Source organism: Silene latifolia, chromosome X (assembly GCF_048544455.1).
Source record: "Silene latifolia isolate original U9 population chromosome X, ASM4854445v1, whole genome shotgun sequence".
NCBI lineage: Eukaryota > Viridiplantae > Streptophyta > Magnoliopsida > Caryophyllales > Caryophyllaceae > Silene > Silene latifolia.
In genome coordinates this window covers 240,733,561-240,753,184 of record NC_133537.1, presented here as the reverse complement: position 1 = coordinate 240,753,184, position 19,624 = coordinate 240,733,561, and the positions used below count along the sequence as shown (strand labels likewise).

At 35.5% G+C, this 19,624-nt stretch overlaps 1 protein-coding gene across 3 annotated transcripts; it reads right to left on the bottom strand.

Annotated features, from left to right (window-relative positions):
* Window positions 1-8,758: 8,758 nt before the first annotated feature.
* On the bottom strand, window positions 8,759-19,324 carry LOC141623864 (putative folate-biopterin transporter 6). Of its 3 annotated transcripts, XM_074440015.1 has the most exons (5): window positions 18,267-19,324; window positions 13,602-13,709; window positions 9,626-9,796; window positions 9,205-9,499; window positions 8,759-9,021 (listed from the first exon to the last, which is right to left on the bottom strand). In XM_074440015.1, exons 1-5 carry the CDS (start codon window positions 18,882-18,884, stop codon window positions 8,906-8,908), a joined length of 1,308 nt encoding a protein of 435 aa, XP_074296116.1. In that variant the 5' UTR covers window positions 18,885-19,324; the 3' UTR covers window positions 8,759-8,905. The 3 variants fall into 3 exon arrangements, with proteins under 3 accessions (XP_074296116.1, XP_074296114.1, XP_074296115.1); XM_074440013.1 differs by having other exon boundaries at window positions 8,759-9,499; window positions 18,267-19,322; XM_074440014.1 differs by lacking the exon at window positions 13,602-13,709 and having other exon boundaries at window positions 8,759-9,499; window positions 18,267-19,319.
* Between the last annotated feature and the right edge of the window lie 300 nt (window positions 19,325-19,624).

Here is a 19,624-nt window from a genome sequence, read left to right as displayed (position 1 = left end):
AGGTGATGGTTGAGCAGCAGCAGCAGCAGCAGGAGGAGTGATGCTCCTTGTTTTATCTCTGTTTATGGTCGTTGGTTTTAGATGTTGGTAGCATTGTTAGATGTTGGTAGTTGTTTTCGTTGAAACTTGGTTTATGGACTTGTATTGTTGGCCATAAGGCCGGATTTGATATTTGACCTTGTTGCAGGATGTTGGGAGTCGGGGATTCATCCCGACTCGAGTTATATGACGGCTATGTATATATATCTTGGTTTATGACAGGTTTTATAAGGCATTTTGGCCTGTAGGTACTCGACAGAGTACCCCGTACTCTATCGAGTAGTCAGCAGGAAAGAAGGAAATAAAGCTTTACGATCTTTGGGCTACTCGATCGAGTAGCCAAGACACTCGATCGAGTAGCATGGCACTCGATCGAGTACCACTACATACTCGATCGAGTAGCACTGTTACAGAAGGTTTTCGAAAATTAAAAAGGTGCAGTTGTTTTATAATTGCAAGTTTGATGTTTAATGGGGTTATTAGTGCGTAATAACACCTTTGAACCGTTAATTTCATATGTTGGAAGCCGCGCTTCGGTTTTATATGCATGTTTGTCACAATTAGTGAAGTGGTGACGGTTTCTTGTTGTTTTAATATTACATATGCCATATTACTATCTATCCATCGAAGTTACATGTTTTCATACATTTGTGCATACGATATTAACATGCTTTATCGACGGCGGCTAGTTATTCCGGTGGTTTGTGTATGATTTCTAATTTAACGAGTATATGCTTAGGGCGTAATGTCCATAATAAATTATATGGTTCTAATTTATGTTAGGATGCAAGTAATAGGTAATATGTGTGGTAATATTGGTGGTGAACTTCGGGGACGAAGTTCCTTTTTAGAGGGGAAGAGTAATGTCGCAAAATAAAAAGGCTGGTTTTTTGAATTAATGTTGTCGTTCGTTTATAATGCTTTGTTGTTTATTTACAAATTTTCTAGTACTTTGATCACATTGTTTATATGAAGTGTAAGTGGTTACTTTAGTTCATTGAAGTGAATGTGATAGTATGTTTTAAAGGACGGTCATAAGGAGATAGTTGTGGTGCAATGTGTCGTAATAGAATCGCGTTGTTGAGTAACATGGTGGTATTAGTTGTGCAACATGAATTTGATATGAGATATATTTCGGGTTGATAGTTGTTATCATGTGATGGGTAATCATTGTTTGTGTTGGTTCGTATTGCGAGGTTGATGTTTTATATATGATAGCTTGTAAGAGTTGAAGTATACATATAGAGTGACAGTTGATGATGATAATGTTTGTATGATAGTTGCAAGAGTCGATATATATATGTATGAATAGAGCGTTAGACGGTGATGATGATGACATGAGGGATGGTATTTCAGGGGAGTAATGACTTGAATAGGAAGAATGGTGATGTCGTGTTTTTCCCGTGTCTTATGCGTTGAGATAGGTGAGTTGAACTTCGGGGATGAAGTTCTTTTTAAGGGGGGAAGACTGTAATACCCGCCCTTTTAGAGACCCTTTGACCAGCGTTGACTGACCTTGGGAGCGGGAATAGTTCTTAGAAGTGCGTGCCAAAGCCATCTTGAGTTATGAGTTATGAGTGGTACTCGATAGAGTAGAGGCTACTCGATCGAGTAGCGTAATTTCTCGGTCGAGTAGGGGGTCACTCGATCGAGTATGTGGGGTACTCGATCGAGTACCGAGTTTTCAGCGAGGGTTTTATATCGCGTTTTGTTATATCCGCAAATCATTTCCGCCTCATTCCTCCTATCCTTTGGTCGCGTCTTTCCCTTCCCTTCACCATAAAACCTCCATGGAAGCCTTTTGAAGATCTTTGTGCCTTAGGAGAGCGTCACTTGAGTCGGGTAGCGGTCTTTTGCCGGGTTTCTCCTTATAGGTATGTCATAATCATCATCCGTATCCTCATCTTTGCAGTTAGAGTTTGCTTGGTAGTAATAGATGTTGTGTTGTGGTTATAGGCTTTGCTTGATTGCTGGATATGTCATATGTTGGCATGGATTGGTTGCAGTTGCTTAAAGGTAGGTTCGCCTACTCACTCTCTATGGATAGTCTAGTGTGTCGATTGTCGTATCATTGTTCTTGTGTTGTGGCTGCGTTGTGTGGCAGCGTATATGCTGTAGTCGGTTAGTACATACAGTTTGTTGGTTGTTGCATTGCAGCTGTCTGTGAATGTTTGTCTCTGGTTCTCGAGACGCGTTCTCGGCTGAGTGGAGTCACTTGCGGGAGTGGCTTCACGCCCTAGTTTCGCCCTTCGTGGAACCCGCCACGGAAGGGGATGTGCACATTAATGGACAGGGTTATCGCTCGGTATGATGAGCGGGGATTTGGTGGGTACGGCTGCGGTCCCCCACTGGCAGGGCTGGTCCAGTGGACAGTCAGTGAAAGAGGTTGATTGGATTATTGTGGTTGTGTGTGAGATTGATAGCGTTGTGTCGTGTTGATAGCTATGTTGTTGTTGTCGTATCTTATCTCAGTACTGACCTTGTGTGGTTGTTTTGTTTGTTATGTGTCTGCCGTGATCCCTTATGGTGAGCAGTCGGTCTTAGCAGGTGTTGATGTTGTTGATAGCTGGAGTCCGGGCAGGGATGAGTCTTCATGAGATTCGATAGCTTTAGAGAGTAGTCTTTGTGTTGTATCTTTTATATCGTTGTTGGTTTTAATTCACTTGTAATATAACATAATAGTTCTCTTATCGACATTTGATTATTACTATCCTCGGGCAACCGAGATGGTAATGCCCTTATATGCTAAGGAAGGCCTAGTTAAGGCTCCTCTGAATATGGGGGTGTTACACGTATACTCGAAAATAAAGGATGTCCCCTCCCACGAGACCATGTAAGACCTAAAATAGACCTAGTAGCCTTCCAGTGGACCGAGTATAACCTCTAGCGGATCAAGTGAGTGGCACTCGGTCGAGTAAAGAGCATACTCGACCGAGTGAGCGTCACTCGATCGAGTGAACCGGTCACTCGGTCGAGTGACACTGTGCTGTAACCGAGAAATGATATTTCGGGATTTCATCTTATCCAAACCCTCCCCTTCATTCTTCTTCTCCTTCCTTCTTACTCTAAAACACTCTTCCCTCTCTCTAAATGCTCCCTAAACCTTCCCCTTGGCTTTCAAGCTTGGATTGATGATGGAACACCCCTCCTAATCCCCGATCTACCTTTATAAGTCGAAATCTCACCTTTTCCTCTTTATCTTATGTTAATCTCGAATTAGGGTTTACTAAGAGAGATTAATTAGTATATAGTATATGTAATATGAGTAATTAGTGGCTAATAATAAGGAGTTTTGTGTTGCACTATAGTATAGAACGATTTGTGATAGTTATTATGTGATTTATGTAGAATGAGATGGTTTTATGAGATGGGTACTTGGTGATTTCGACTAGCTTATGGATTATGCTAAAAGATAGGTTATCCTACTCGGTTTCAATATTGTGTATGCATATTTGTGTGTCTTTCCTTGCTAGTATATTCATGACTCGATCGGTATGTCATGTGGGTATTTGAAGGGTTGTTATTCATAACATGTGGGATTGAATTCATGAATTAGTTATATGTTAAATGTTTTTCTTCCATGTGTCATGTATGGTTGTGATTGTGTTATGTTGGAAGTCTTTGGTGATGGTATTTGATTATTGAGGAGAGATGAGACGGTTGGGAAATCGTCTTGCGCTCAAGTTGCCCCTTGGAGCTTCCCACTCCAAGGGGGATGTGCACATTAATGGCTTGAGTCACGGAGGGACTCGTGTGGTTGAGGCACGACGTATGGCAGGGAATCCGGTTGGCTTGACCCGGTACGTCTGGGCGTGTCCCGGTACCTTTGTGTGAGGTGTGGAGTCGTGGGCGTGTCCCTGGCACCGTTAGTTGTAGGTATGTCTGGGTGTGTCCCGCTACCGGTATGGTGATCGCATAATCGAGTCTCATTCACATAATTATTATGTCGCATCTCTACTTACCGAGTCGTGTCTTATGTTTATGTATTGAAATTGACGTGTGTTGTGTCTGTGTAAATGTTACCTATTTCCGGGGTGGCCTGTGTCGATCCATATGATATTTCCGATCATTGGGAAGAAGTTGTTTACAGGTTAGCCTTGGTAGCATGCGGGAGACGGGACGAGCCGTGATGACAACTGAGTCGGGCATAGTTGTTTGAATAATTTAGTAGTCATGAGTTGTATTATTTGTTCCATTCATTCATTTATAATTATGTAATTCATTAAATACTTTTTTTAATAATAATCGTTTGTTAATTGAAACTCCGATTTCACCGCCTCGGGAGACCGAGAAGGTACTATCTCCCAATTACATTGGCCGGGTAAGAAGGAGGTGTTACACAACCAATCTTTTAAAGAGCTGAAACTAGGGATGACAATAGAATCCAGATCCTGAGATTCAGATTCTACGGACTGGATATGGATTGCAATATTATAGATCCAGTGGATAAGAATATGGATATGGATTGTATGTTCGAGATCCAGATCCTACCTTTAGATCCATTTTTATTTCATTTTCTTGAACAATAGGTTAAGTTAAATAAATAGTAAAACTATATTCTTTGTTTTTTTAATATTTTTTTCATAAATTAAATCATGATTTTTTCTGAGTAACATTTCTTGGTTAAAAAAAATACGTTTTTAGTATTATTGTAATTTTATAAGACTTTATTTTCATATTTTTAAAGTTTTAGGCTTATTATTTGTATCTAATAGAGAAAACTATTATGTTACGTCGCAATAAAATTCAAAAATTAATATTTTCATATTTTAAGTGGTAGTTTTCTTTTACTATCAAAAGGATGTGGATATATCCTGATCCAATTCATATCCTACGGATCCAGATATGGATATAAGAATTTCAGATCTATAGATATGGACCGGATCTGGATATTATAAGATCTTATCCAGATCCTATCTATTGCCATCCCTAGCTGAAGCTGAATAAATATGTCTAAGGAAATTCAAGAATAATGAGGACAATCATCCAGAACACAAACATAGAACATAGTATCTACCTAGTATAAAAGTTAGGTTCTTTAAAGGCTTTTGATTGGCCGATAAAATTCATAAAATTGATTTTGTATGGGTCCCTCCATGTTTTACCTCTCATTTAATTACCCTCTCTCATCTCTAATAAATTTATACTCTATTCTTATTCAATTGTCAATTCTTAATTACTCAAATTCAATAATTATTGATAATAATTGTAAACCAGTTATCACTCTCCAACCCACTTTAAATAATCATCTTGACTTTTAATTTCAACAAGTCAACTGTTACATAAAAAAAAAATAGTTTCATGTTTAAAGAAAATGATGTTTAAAAAAAAGTACGGAGTATAGTAAATAAATATAAATTCCTTAAAAAATAATATCTTAATAAAAAAAATACCAGCTATCTAAAAATATTATGTTTATAATTGTTTTGCGGAAATAAATCTAATCATTGGGAATACATCGACCTATTTAAAAAAATTAAATCACCATAATAATTATAATTATACTACTGAATCTTTTAAAAACTGTATATTTGAAGGTTTTCGAAAAAAATATTGATAAATCTTTTAAAATGAAAAAAATACGAGTAACAATTAATGTAGAAGTGGAGATTTTCGGAGAAAAAAGCAAAAAAAAAAAATTATTTACGAATAATCCTCTAAAAGAAACATAAAAAAACACTTTAATGAATATATTAATATATAATAAGTAAGAAATAGTCAAATAAGAAGCATATTAGATTTGAAAAAATCTTGAAAAATACATATTGACAAAATTTTAAAAATCGAAAAAAATATGTACTTTGAAATGGACCAAGAGAATAAAAGAACCCAGAGTATAATTTTTGGATCATACTTACATGAATTTCTTCTACTTATACTCTCAATTAACTCCAATATTGACATTAAATTTATTAAATTTGAATCTAAAAGGCATTAAAGATTAAAGAATATGTATATTGATGTAAATTGTCGATAGGCGGAAAATTAGAGGAAAATTTATCTTTATTTTTTCTGTTATGGTGGAGACCCGGTAGAGATCAGAATAAGAGGTGGAAAGTGTGAAGGTGATACTTGAGAATGGGTAGGATCACAAAAGGAGAAAGATGATGATGAACAAAGATTGGTTTAAATGAGCTTAAAAATATAAGAGGTGACTAATGAGGAGTGCAGCGTAACTTTAAGATAAGGGTAGAGAGCCACATGAAATGGGACGAGGGGGTAAAATGAGTGAGGAGGTGGCTGGGTATGGTTAATTACTTAAAACATATTTTTGGTTATGTATAATTTGTTTAGCTTTTAAGTTTTGGTAGGTTTATCCGTTTATATGTCAAAATCAGAATTTAGAGGTAGGTAATACAGAATTACGGAGTACGTTGTAGTGAATAATAGAGCGTACGATAGTAGTGAATAATATGGGATATGGTAGTTTTTGTGAAGCGGTTTTGCCGATAAGACGATTTTATTGTCTAAAAATACAAATTATTTATTAGCATAAAATAAAAAGTTTTCTAATAAAAATAGACCGTTTTACACTATGATGTCATACTATTCTATAATTTGTGTAATGGCATATTTGTCATTTTGTGAAAAGTTATTTACCTGATATAGAAATAGATAACGAATGAATAATATACTTAAAATAAAAACAGATTACAAATGATTCGGCCGGAGGGAATAATAGTTTTAAACTCATATTTTAGTCATATGTGCATTTAAATAACTGAAAATGTCGACCCAATTACAATTTAGACACATCAGGATTGTATATCTAAATATTATAGGAGTATAATTTATAGATGTACATTTAATTTATTTTAACATGTCGAGATAATATATAGTTATTTTCACTTCCGTCGGCCTTCCATATAAGGTTTTTCTTTGTTCTTTATATCAGTTTAAATGTATTAAAATCATGTTATATTCACTAGATACTTTTAACCAATTTAATTGATCATGAATTTAAAATTCATTTAAAAACATATACTTATATTTTGCTTTTATCTTTACCGTTGGCAAAAAAAAAACTTATATTTTGCTTGAATATATTCTCATCGCTATTTGTTTTGCGATGTCAATAAACAAAGTTAAGGATAATCATACTTATTTAAGTGCTCTTATATATTTTTTTTGGTGTTGACCAGGAGTATCCCTACGACAGCTGAGGCAATCTCCTTCGGAGTACTGAAGGCAATTTAATGGGTTGACCCCTCCCAAGTTTGGTTTTTTCATTCGCAAGAGTCCGAAATCGAACCCCTGACCACTTGTTTAAGATATGAGAGCCCTTACCACTCACACCAGCCAACTTTGGTATTTTAAGTGCTCTTATATACAATGATAAATTGATAACGCATGTTATTAATTACGACCCGTGGTTTAAAACTAGTTGAAGACAAAGATTGGATATAATTGGAGATTGTCATACATCCGAATGAACACAAAATCTCATTTGTGACGGCACGTATTCGTCACTTTGGAGTGACGGATACCATTTTCCCTCACAAATGACCCAAATAGAGGAGAGAGGGAAGCACATGGGGTTGCCCCCACCTTGTCCCCCTATTCGTTTTGTGAGTGACATTATCCATCATTTGCTCCGACCCGTCTTCAACAAGACTAATTGCCGAATGAATTAATTACATAGGTTTATAAAAAGTGTGAACTACATCTTTTAAGGGTAAGCGATATGACTTGCCCAAACGACATAAAGCACAATTATGAGAAAACTAATGGAACTAGCAATGACCTTTTTCCTTTGAAGGACGCCTAAGAAACTATCGCCATAATGTCGAAGTCGGCGTTGCCACATTGAAATTGGAGTAAACACGAAGATGAAAATAACTACAAACGACACAACAAACTTGGACATGGTGATGGAGTAGACACTACCACAATTAGACGCTTTAAGAAGGTTTGCTCATGTAGTTTGATCTTTAATACAAACACAAGATTTATCAAAATTTATAGTACGATTTTTTCTTAACACAATTTTTGGACAAACATCAAATTCAATTTCATATTGGGGACACGGAGTACCGACTTAAGGTTTACAAGTTTCGATTGTCAATTTAATGTAATATTGCCAACATGACAAATGTCAATTTCAATACCATTTGTTACTTTCACACGAATTCGACCAGAGTACCGACTAAAGTCTTTATAACTGCATCATCTCTAATTATTGTACTCTTTAGTGCTAAAGTTTTCTCTCGGATTGGTCTTTTAGAAACACGCACATTAGGCAGATTATGTTATTGAATTACTTACTTTAAGACTACATAAGATAGCGAATACATAGGTGTATTCGATTAGCTCAACTTGAGTAAGTTGTAGAGTTGTTAGTATTCTTGTAACCCTTGGCTTGGCCCTAACATTATTAATGAGAGAATTGTGGGTATATGACTCAATTTGTGAGGCTCACCATTACAAACTTCCGCAAGGTATTTTTTTTGTCTCGTTAATTTTCTTTGTTTGTTGGGTGCTATTTGTTATACTTGAACTTAGATTTATATGTTGATAGTAATATACGAGTTGAGACTTAATTAAAAGTTGAAAAAGTTTATATATCCAATTCTCTTTTTCCCCTCCTCCTCGAGTATCTTCAAGTCCATATACTCTTTATATTTGAAACAATTAGATGAAATAAAGTGGTTCGTTTTAGTCTGTCCACTATAATTTTCACGAATTATGCATTTTTTAGTTGGATATATTTGTAGTTGACTTTTTGAATAGCTTCACTACAATGTCAAAATTTCCACGAAAATTGTATTACATAAACATGTCAATATATAAGTTAGTAAATGTACTTGTTATATAAAGTCTAGTCCTAATGTTATATGTATATGACATGGTAACACTTATTATTGTATCAAATTTCTAATTTCTCATTCAAAGGTAAAAGCTCCAACGCTGCATCCTCAACTCCAATATTTGTAACTGAAGTACTCTTAGTTGTAGGAACCAAAACATCATACTGGGTAGCATCTGGTATCAAAAAAATCAAAGAAAGCGTCGCAAATCTCAAACAATTTCTAATGAAAACCGCCAACCATAAATTAGTGAAGTCGGTCCTTGAAACGTGCAAGACATGAAGTGCTAGGCCACCAATCATTTTCGCGGAAAGTGAACCTAGACTGTCGATGCACATAAGGAGAGCGTAAAACGTACCCTCAATCCCCGAGGGACAAAGTCGTGCGCTCAACACGAGCATAGGCATCCACCTTATTCGTGATATAATGTGCAAAATTGTTTCCTCCATAATAATGAAGAACGCGTCGGGAATTCCTAAAGTCAAATTCCATCTTAGGATGAACATGAGATCCAACATTCCTGATGCCGCATAAAGGAGTTGGATTGAGAATAGAAGGCTCCTGAATGGAAATTCCTTCAAGAACTTGTGATATATCATTATGCCAATAATTGATCCCACTGCGCCAATTGCGTAAATCATTCCAACAAATTCCTGCATTTTCACAACACAAATTTTATAGATCTAAAACAACTCAATGAAAAATTCATTTTTGGCTCCATTTACCAATTAAAGTTAAAATATAGGAAATAGTAAGCTTTTGTCAATATAAGTAAATACCTTAGAGAATCCTGGACCAGCATTTGAATCTGTATACCAATAAAAATGCCCCTCATGAGTGCTGTAACTGAGAGCAGAAGACAAGAACATAAAGAGTGATGGCTTCCACACTTGAGGAAATCTGATAGTTGTATACATATTCTTCATTGCCTTTCCAACTCTTTCCCCAACCTGTTTCAAATTAAATATCATTGTATTAGGAGGGTGCATACATAAGAAAAATATCTATTGAATTTCGCACCTGGTTTCTATGATAAAACTAACTCAACTTAAATGACTACTTTAGTTAAAGCGTTCGAATAAGACCCAAATAAAAGGGGTTCTTTTCCCAAAAGACCATGCTAAAGTACTTTACAAAGTAACCATCCTTTAAAATTGCACAAAAACTTATGTAAACCCGTTTCACAAGTATTATTGTAAAATCAGATATTGTTTTACTGAATAACCTATGTAAGGATAATTACCAATTACTAGTTTTCAACCCGTGCAAAATTGCACGGGTATATTTTTAAGAACATTGTCGTTAATAATTACGTAAAATTTTAAAAATATTAACCAAAATACATGAATAGTTTATACTTTATTTCTCTTATAATGATAATAGTTAAAACACTGCAAAACTGCAATGTTAAAACATTATATAAAGTATATTAAATGCAATATATATAAAACAATATGCATGTCATATAGAAAAATAATATCTGACTGAATATATTTATGAGATAATAGCTTATTTTTTTATTTTTTAAAAAGGAAATTCTAGTATGTTATTCTTTAATTTCTTACTCCATTTACGGTTAATTTAAACTTAAATTTAGTATTTTTATAACAATATTGATTGTTATCAGTTAATGTATTTTTTCGTATAATTGTTATTTTAATTTATTATTTTATAAAAATTTGGACTGAATTTTTAACAATTGGTGAAATTTATTAGTAAAATTTTGGGTTGAATTATTTATGTTTAAATTATTTATTTTTCATTATTATTCACTAATATTTACGTGTAGAAAATATAATTGTAAACATTTACGTCTAAAATTTAAACAGTGGTTTTTCAGCAATTAATTCCAGATTTTTTCTATGGGCCCCACCTTTACTTAAAAAAATAAAAATAAAAACATGTATGGATGATGTGGATTAAGGAGGATGCTTGAAATGTTTTTGGTTTTATAAAGATAAGATGTTTATATGACTATTTACGTAATTAGATTGAGGTTTTACGATAACTGTATTTTAAAACCGCCTTATAGAAGTTAAGGGAAGGAAGATTGGATTTTCAATTTTTTTTTATGGAAAAAGCTGAATAAAGTTAATTTAGAAATAACTATGTCTATAGCAAAAATAGTTATTTAAGATAGTTAATGTGGAATTAATATTTAGGCCATTTAGGGATTCCAAAATTCGAGTGAAGAGTGCCTATCTTTTTAGAGTAAGTCACCTAAGAACTTTTTTTTTATCTTTTAGATTTATTGTGAGACAATTTTATCATTTAAAGAAAAAATGGTATCACATATTATAAATAAGTATGAATCATGATAAAACATAAAATATGTATGTTTATTATGCAAATATGCACAAAATAAAAAAAAATCATTTTGAGTTATGATAAATAATAAAGGTCGTGAAAAACACATAATTGAGTATAAAACAATACTCTCACAATACAACAACAACAACAACAACAACAACAACAACAACAACAACAACAACAACAACAACAACAACGACAACAACATCAGAGCCTTAATCCCAAAATGATTTGGGGTCGGCTGACATGAATCATCCTTTCGAACCGTCCATGGGTGAACGCACGCCTCAAAGTGCGAATAAAAAAAAAAGGAAGATGAAAAACAAAAAGGAAGAACGAAAATGTAATGGAAAGTCAAGGTAAACTTAGGGGTTTTAAAATCGAATTCCGGCTTTCTTTTATAAAAACATAAAATTTAAATCGAGAAAAAAGATTAAAACGATTTTTAAAAACCGAAATAGAATTAAGGATCCGGAATGAACCAGGTAAAAATCTATAAGAAATTGGTTGGTAAAAAATGTAATAAAGGAGAGAAGAATAAATAATTTAATTTCTTTAAATTAAATAAAAAAACACTAAATATGTCAAAAAACATCAAATACTAAAAATCCACATGTATCATTTCCCTCCATTGTGCCCTCTCCGTCACCATACTCTCCTCAAACCCCAGAACTCTCATATCGTGCTCCATCACTCTCAACCATGTCTGTCTCGATCTTCCTCTACCTCTACCTCTAGGGACCTTTTCTGTTCTCCAAGTCTCCAGCCTCCTAACTGGTGCGTACATAGGTCTTCTTTTCACATGGCCAAACCATCTTAGTCGGTTTTCCATCATCTTGTCCTCTATTGGCGCCACTTTTACCTTTTCCCTAATCACCTCATTCCTTAACCGATCTTTCCTTGTATGTCCGCACATCCACCTCAACATGCGTATCTCCGTCACACTCATCTTTTGAATGTGACAATGCTTCACGGCCCAACACTCGGAGCCGTAAAGTAAGGCAAGCCTAATTGTCGTGCGATAAATTTTTCCCTTTAATCTTTGGGGCATATCTTTATCGCATAGAAACCCTGAAGCACTCTTCCATTTCAACCATCCCGCTTTAATTCTGTGAGCCACATCTCCGTCTAACTCCCCATGTTTTTGAATAATAGATCCTAGATATCTAAAGAAATCCGAACCCTCAACAACATTCCCATCGAAAATAATACTCCCCGCCTCTATCGATCTCAACCCCGCCACCTTAGTGAACTGACACCTCAAATACTCAGTCTTACTCCTGCTCAGCCTGAACCCACGAGTCTCTAAAGTCTGCCTCCACAATTCCTACTTTCTCCCCACCCCTTCTTTTGTCTCACCAATCAACACAATATCATCATCAAACATCATACACCAAGGGATGTCGTCTTGAATATCCATTGTCAACTCATCCATAACTATAGCAAAGAGAAAAGGACTAAGTGTGGAACCTTGATGCACCCCGATGGTAATAGGAAATTCTTCCGTTCTCCCAACATTAGTGCGAACACTTGCACTAACCCCCTCATACATGTCCTTTATGAGGTCAATATATTTTCGCGACACACCCTTTCTCGCCAAAGCCCACCAAAGTACTTCTCTTGGCACCCTATCATATGCCTTTTCCAAGTCAATAAAAATCATATGTAAGTCCTTCTTCTTGTCCTGATGGTATTTCATCAACTATCTCATGATAAAAATCGCATCCATAGTCGATCTTCCGGGCATAAATCCAAATTGGTTATCCGAGATGTCTACACATATCCTAAGCCTTTGCTCGATTACCCGCTCCCATAACTTCATCGTATGACTCATAAGTTTAATTCCCCGATAATTGGAACACTCTTGAACATCACCTTTGTTCTTGTACAAAGGGACAAGAGTGCTTCTCCTCCAAGCCGATGACATCTTGTTGCTCCTCCAAATCTTGTTGAAGAGCATGGTTACCCATTCGATCCCTTTCTCCCCGAAGCACCTCCAAACTTCTATGGGTATACCATCCGGTCCCTCTGCTTTTTTTGACCCCATCTTCCTTAACGCCTTTCTAACTTCACTCTTTTGTATTCTACGCACAAATTCCCGATTAACCATGCTTGGTGTTACCTCTACATCTCCAAAACCTTGTTCCTGATGTCCATTGAATAAATTATCAAAGTAAGAACTCCATCTAGCCTTTATTTCGTTATCCTGAACCAGAACCTTGTCGTCCATATCTTTCACACACCTAACTCTCCCAATATCTCTCGTCTTTCGGTCTCTTATACGAGCCAGTTTATAAAAACAATACTCTCACAATAACATAATAAAATACCGCCTCTCTCAATTTATATATATATATATATATATATATATATATATATATATATATATATATATATATATATATATATATATATATATATATATATATATATATATACCCATACCTTTTCGCCCTCATGGTTCCGAGTACCTTTGGTTATTCTTACATCATAGATAAGAAAACCCAAAACTAGAATTGAAGCTGGTGGAATTGCTAATAGTCCCAGTGCGCCCTACAAGAAGGACATTACAACATAGGCAAAATTAATTTTTACTTGTCGTTAACATATGATTTTGCAAATTTTCACAAATAAGACTATACATCCAGTTGTACCATAAACATGGTACAACTAAGGTATAAGAATCCGAGCTTATATGTATTCTTTCTGAGCTAATTTAAAGTTCATGTTTTTAATGTGTAAATGGTTAAGTTCAATATTTTCTAATAAAGCTCATATTCTTTAACATAAAGCCCACATACTTTATCACAAAACTCAGATTCTACACCGTACAACATATACAACTGGTTGTATAGTCTATGAATTGGCAAATTTTGATACATAACAACAAAGAAGAGTTTTTTTTATTTTATTTTAAGTAGCTAACTAGAAACAAATTTATTTTATTTTATATTAGCTAGTTAAAATTGCTGAATATTTGATGTAAATATTAATATTATTATATATCATACTATCATATGCGTTTAGGACACATATTAGAAAAGCTGATATGTATTTACTACGGAGTAGTATTGTTACAAGGGCCCAAGTGTCTTTAACATGACATAGTAGAAACCCTGTATATCATTGATTCACGACACATTATTAAAAACTTTATTGCATGTATGCGATATTTACTTGGCTTTATTACACTTAACTACTTAAGTATAGATATATAATTAATTCTTAGAAACAAAACATATACGATACAATAAATTGAGAACACGTCAAATATGTAAATTATTATTAATTTGGCTCCAGTGAAAAAAAAAATTCGTAGATAATTTCTCATAAAAATAAAAATTTAAAACACCTACGCATAAAAATAATTTATTTAATAAATCAAACCGCGTAAATTTTGTTTGTCAACCGTTAATATCGCAAAAAATAGGATATAAGAGTGTAGTCATAAAGTCAAATTTACAATACGATTAACAAAATTGGTAAAAAAAAGAGGTAAGATCAAATTGGTAAAGAAAAATAATGACAAATGACTTTTAGGCTTTGTTTAGATAGGGAAATTTGGAACGAAAAAAGGGAAGATTTAAGAGATTTGAAGGAAAATAATTTTCATTGTTTGAAAAGTAAAATTGGGGTGGAGGGATTCGGACGGCGAAGAAAATGGATTCCTTCATTTCCCCTCCTAGAAGGCAAATCATTTTTCTTTAACAAATGAAAGATTTGGAGGAAAACTCTCACCCACCGTCCTCCTTCTTTTCCCCTCCACTCTTTCCCCTCTATTTTTTTTATCCAAACCTTTGTTTCGATGGTGGGATTTGGAGGGAAATGGAAAGGAGGGATGAGAGATCCTTTATTTGGGTAATAAATTTACGTAATTTATTTTCGTAGTACGTTTTTTTTTACTCATTTCAGTACATTTTGTACCGAATTTTCCATTTATCTACCCCTATCTAAAAAACATCAAACCTAAAAATCTCTCTCTTCTCTCTATTGTTAACTCTTCAACCCCTCCAAAATAACCAAATTTGTTCAATTATGAATCATAATTCAAGTATAAGGCATGTATTCAATCCATTATTATTAATTGATTTGATTATTTCTTAGTATAATTTTGAATTTTGTTAATCAGGATTTATGTTTAATATAATTAAGAGTTAATTGGTGAGGATGGTAGGGTGTTAGTTTACAGAAATGTTGCTGGTGAAATGGTTGTTTGCCACCGGTGAGAAGGACGGCAAAGGGGTCACGACGGCCGTTCAACGGGGGCAGGGATGGGTAGCCGCGGTGAGGATGTGGGTGGGTAGCGCTAGGTTGTTCGTGGGAGGCAGGAGTGGGTAGCCTCGATAAGGATGAGGGTGGCCGACGATTTTGGGTGGATGGCTTGCGCCGGTGGTGGTGGTGTCGTGGTTAATGTGTAATAGTAGACTAGTAGTATAGTGACGTATGTTTGTTTGTGTTGGTTTTGATTTTTTTTTTTTTTTTTTTTTTTTTGGTTTTGTTTTTGGATGTAGTACATAGGAGGAGAATACAGTAGAGGAATGAGAGAGAAAGTGGTAGGGGAATGAGAAGGGTATAATTGTCAGTAGTGTACTACAATGAGTAAAATGTGTACTGTGAAAATCATCACTCTAAATTTAAGGTGAGAGATTGGAGAAGAGGGAAAGGTTCACTCCTCCATGCCAAATTATATATTTACCCTTCAACAAAGGAAAAATTTAGAGGGAAATCACCTGTTCAATTCTCCCTCTCCTTCTCACCTTCTCGCCTTTTCTCCATTTCCCTCATTTTTTTTGTATCCAAACAAGGCGTTAAGGCAATAACTACTATCTTTCAACTGTTTCGCGTATAATACTCTAGACTAGGCCTTGTTTGAATGGCAAAGTAGGAAGAAAAGGGAGGGGAGGGGAGGGGGATAGAGGTCGGTAAAGAAAGGGAGGAAAGAGAATGGAAGAGAATGATTGAAGTGTCGGACATAATATAGGTGTGAAAAATTCCGGACTGGAATCTATTAGACTGGAGCCGGAATTAAAAATTTGTCCGGTCTCCAGTCTAACAATTTTTAAGATTCAGGTTTCGAGTCCGGTGACGGACTAGGCCGGTTTTTCGTTTCGGACCGGTTTGGACCAGAAGACCAGAATTATTGTTATTTTATTTTTTACTTAAAAATATTATTTTAAAAAAACATTGCAGGCTTACTTAATCTGGTCCAACGGACCAGAACTTGAAAAAGTAGGATGTAAAGACAAATTTTGGTCCGGTCCCGGTCCAAATCGGTTATGGTCTCGTCTGGTCTTGACCGTGCACAATTCCAGGAGGGAAGACGAATCCCTCTCACTCCATTCCCTTCCTACCACAAATGTTATTCAAACAAGGGATTTTGTATCCCTCCCTTCCCTCCGTTCCTTTCCTTTCAAAAACCATCCAGACAAGCTGGTTCTTCAATTCGACGGAGAAGATTACACAGACGTAGAAGAAAAGTACCCTAAACGAAACTACGAAAGAGGTCATAGCTCATAAATATTTTTAACACTAACCCCACACACATGTGCATTGATCAGGAGCATATTTCGAACCTTTCATCCACAAACATACTAGTGAATCTATTCTAAGACTTGAATCTTAGTTTAACGGAGTGAACTAAATTAACTAGATACAGTTAACATAGGAAAATGTTTCCTTCATACTTGTATTGTGAACCTAATAGTAATTTTTTTTCTCATATTATTTTATACTTATGTTAAAGCCTCAATTTAAATTTTTTGGAAAATAAATCGATAAAATTAACCATTTTTACGAAATGTCGGTTAAAGAATGCTGCATGCTGCCTCTTACTACTAGCTATATGTAGGGTTGTGCGGTGGGTTGGGCCAGTACGGGCTGGGCTGACGGTTCGTGGCCGAGGCCCAACACTAAATAAGGGGTGGATCGGACTGGGCTCCATATTGTCTGGCCCGGGCCATATAGTGTTTTTTTGTTTTTGTTTTTTATATTTTTCAATGTTTTACCAGACTTGGCCGAAAATCTCTAACACTGATCCGGCCCGGATAGAGAGGCAGGCTGGGTTAGGCTAACCCACAGGCTGAGCGGGTTGGAAAATTACAGCTAGCTATATGCCCTCTAATTCTACCAGCTTCTGTCAAATCCATATGAAATTAATGGCCTTGGAAAATTTGTAAAATAGCTAAAGTTATGTTCATTTTTGGCCTATACAAGTATACATGTTACTTATTTATTTTATGTATTTTATGGATTGCAAATTGTATGCGATCATTGTTTTATTTTATACTCTCTATTCGATTTATTTGTTGTCTTATTTTATTTTGGGGTGTGTCTATTAATTATTGTCCTTTATATTTTAAGAATGAACTTGATGATTAATTTGATCATTCACACTCAATTTGGTTAATTTGTTATTTAGTAATTGATCTCCTCCTCTTTTCTTGGTCTTTGTACCAAAACCAAAGTACAACAATTAACCGAGACGGAAGAAGTAATAAAAAGTGAGCATTTTATATTTCAAGGCAAGTATTTTTTTTTAATGAAAAAGTAGTCACGTTTTAACACTAATTAATACGTAACATTTTAATAAAATAATACATTTGCAAAGAATAACTACTAACCAAATAAAACAAACGTTAACCAACAAATTATTGACGAGGATTTGGGAGTATCATACATACGAACCGTTGAATTAAAACAAACTAATCCGCGTATTAACTACTCATAATTGTTGTTATTCGAGACAACGAAATGGACAACGAGCGACCACCGTTATTACTACAAAATAACGTGGAAATTGACTTTGAAAAAAGACAAATTCTCATTTTAGAGGTTCATTTTCGTGAGAAGCTTTTAAACAGGTCATATGAATCATTTTATGGTCATATGTGAACAAAATGGTCACATATGTTCCGTCGGAAGGTTTCAGATGAAAATAAGCGTCTTTAGGGAGAACTTCTGTTGAAAAAAAGCCGAGATATTTCACTACTCCACGCGACTATAAAAGTTTACTCTGTGGTTGGTTTGTAAAATTTCGTGGAAGAGGAGATTTTCCATGTGGAGATACCTACAGCCAACAAAAATTGAAATTGAAGTTGTACTGGTACATACCTGAGCTCCAAGGCGATGAACAAAAATGCCGCTACAAGCAAAGCCAACCAAAGCTCCAAGCGACGCAAAAAACGCACTCAGACTTTGCAAATCCGCGGCTAATTCTTTCACCTCAATACTATTCTTAGCAATACACGCATCAATGCTAACAACTCCTATTGCCATACCAGCTGAAATACCCACCATACACACCAACGCTAACCCCGACGAAATCGTAAAATCCGTCATCAAAACCGTCGTAGAAAAAACGCCGATAATACCCGACAGTATGAAGTAAGGCTTACGTCGGTAACCCATGATTGGAAAAACGTCAGTAAGAAGACCCCATATGGGACGCATGATCCAAGGGATGTAATAAAGGCCAACGAAGAACTGTGCGTGAGATGGGTTTATCTTCTGGACGTCTTTCCAGTAAAAGTCGGATACGACCCGGAAGTATGACCCGGAAAATCCATGGTCGAGAAAGTAGACTAGTACGACGCCGTATATGAAAGATGGTGTGAAGGTTGTTGAGAGGGTTGATAGCCATTGTAGTGGTTGGAGGAGGAGAGTTATGATTGGATGATACCGTGGCGATGGCGGCGGTGGCGGTTGTTGAGCTTCATTAATGGAGGTCATGGGGAGATCTGATGTATGGGAGTTTGAAATGAGAGGATCGATAAGTTTGACTTGATGAATGAAAAGATTTGCAACAAGTTGATGGTGATTAGTTAGAATTTGTGAATAAACAACAAGGGAGCATCAAGCATGTACTTGTTTAGTTAATTATATTGAGGCGTTTGGTTTAAACAAAGGAAAGGGAATGAAAAGGAGGGGAAAGAAAATGAATTCTCCCTAATTTAACTACTACTTGTTTGGTTCAATAAAAAAGGGAATGCCCTTAAATTTATCCACTGCCTATTTTTTCAATTACACCAACCACCACCACCTTCAACTACTACCATCATTGACCTCCACCGCTAGCACTGTCCATCCCCACCATGGAGACGCCAGCACTACCTTCCCTGACCACGAGACCCGCTGGTCTTCCCCTCCTTTATACAAAACTCTTCCTCTAATCCCTATCACACTGGGTAATTAACATTATTCAATTAGGAATTCTTCGCTTACTTCTCTCTCTATTTCAAAGTTTGATTAATGTTTTGAAGGTAAGAAAGTGATTAAACTCAGCAATATTATCATATTTCCAAATTTTAATTTAAATAAGGGGTTTTGAAATGGGAGGTCGAATACCGCCGATAAAAGCATTGGGTTATCAGTGATGGTGGTCTTGGAGTATCACAGGCGCGATGTGGTCATCTCATGGAAGTAGGTGGTGGCGGGTGGTAGTGGTGGCGGTCGTTTCAGGATTGTGGTAA

What these genes read in the sequence shown, in the direction of transcription:
- LOC141623864 (XM_074440013.1), bottom strand. Translation starts at nt 18,884, where the DNA reads ATGACCTCCATTAATGAAGCTCAACAACCGCCACCGCCGCCATCGCCA. An exon ending in TTCATCGCCTTGGAGCTCAG is followed by an intron (nt 13,710 to 18,266) that starts GTATGTACCAGT and finishes TCCTTCTTGTAG; the next exon opens with GGCGCACTGGGACTATTAGC. An exon ending in GGAACCATGAGGGCGAAAAG is followed by an intron (nt 9,797 to 13,601) that starts GTATGGGTATAT and finishes AATTTGAAACAG; the next exon opens with GTTGGGGAAAGAGTTGGAAA.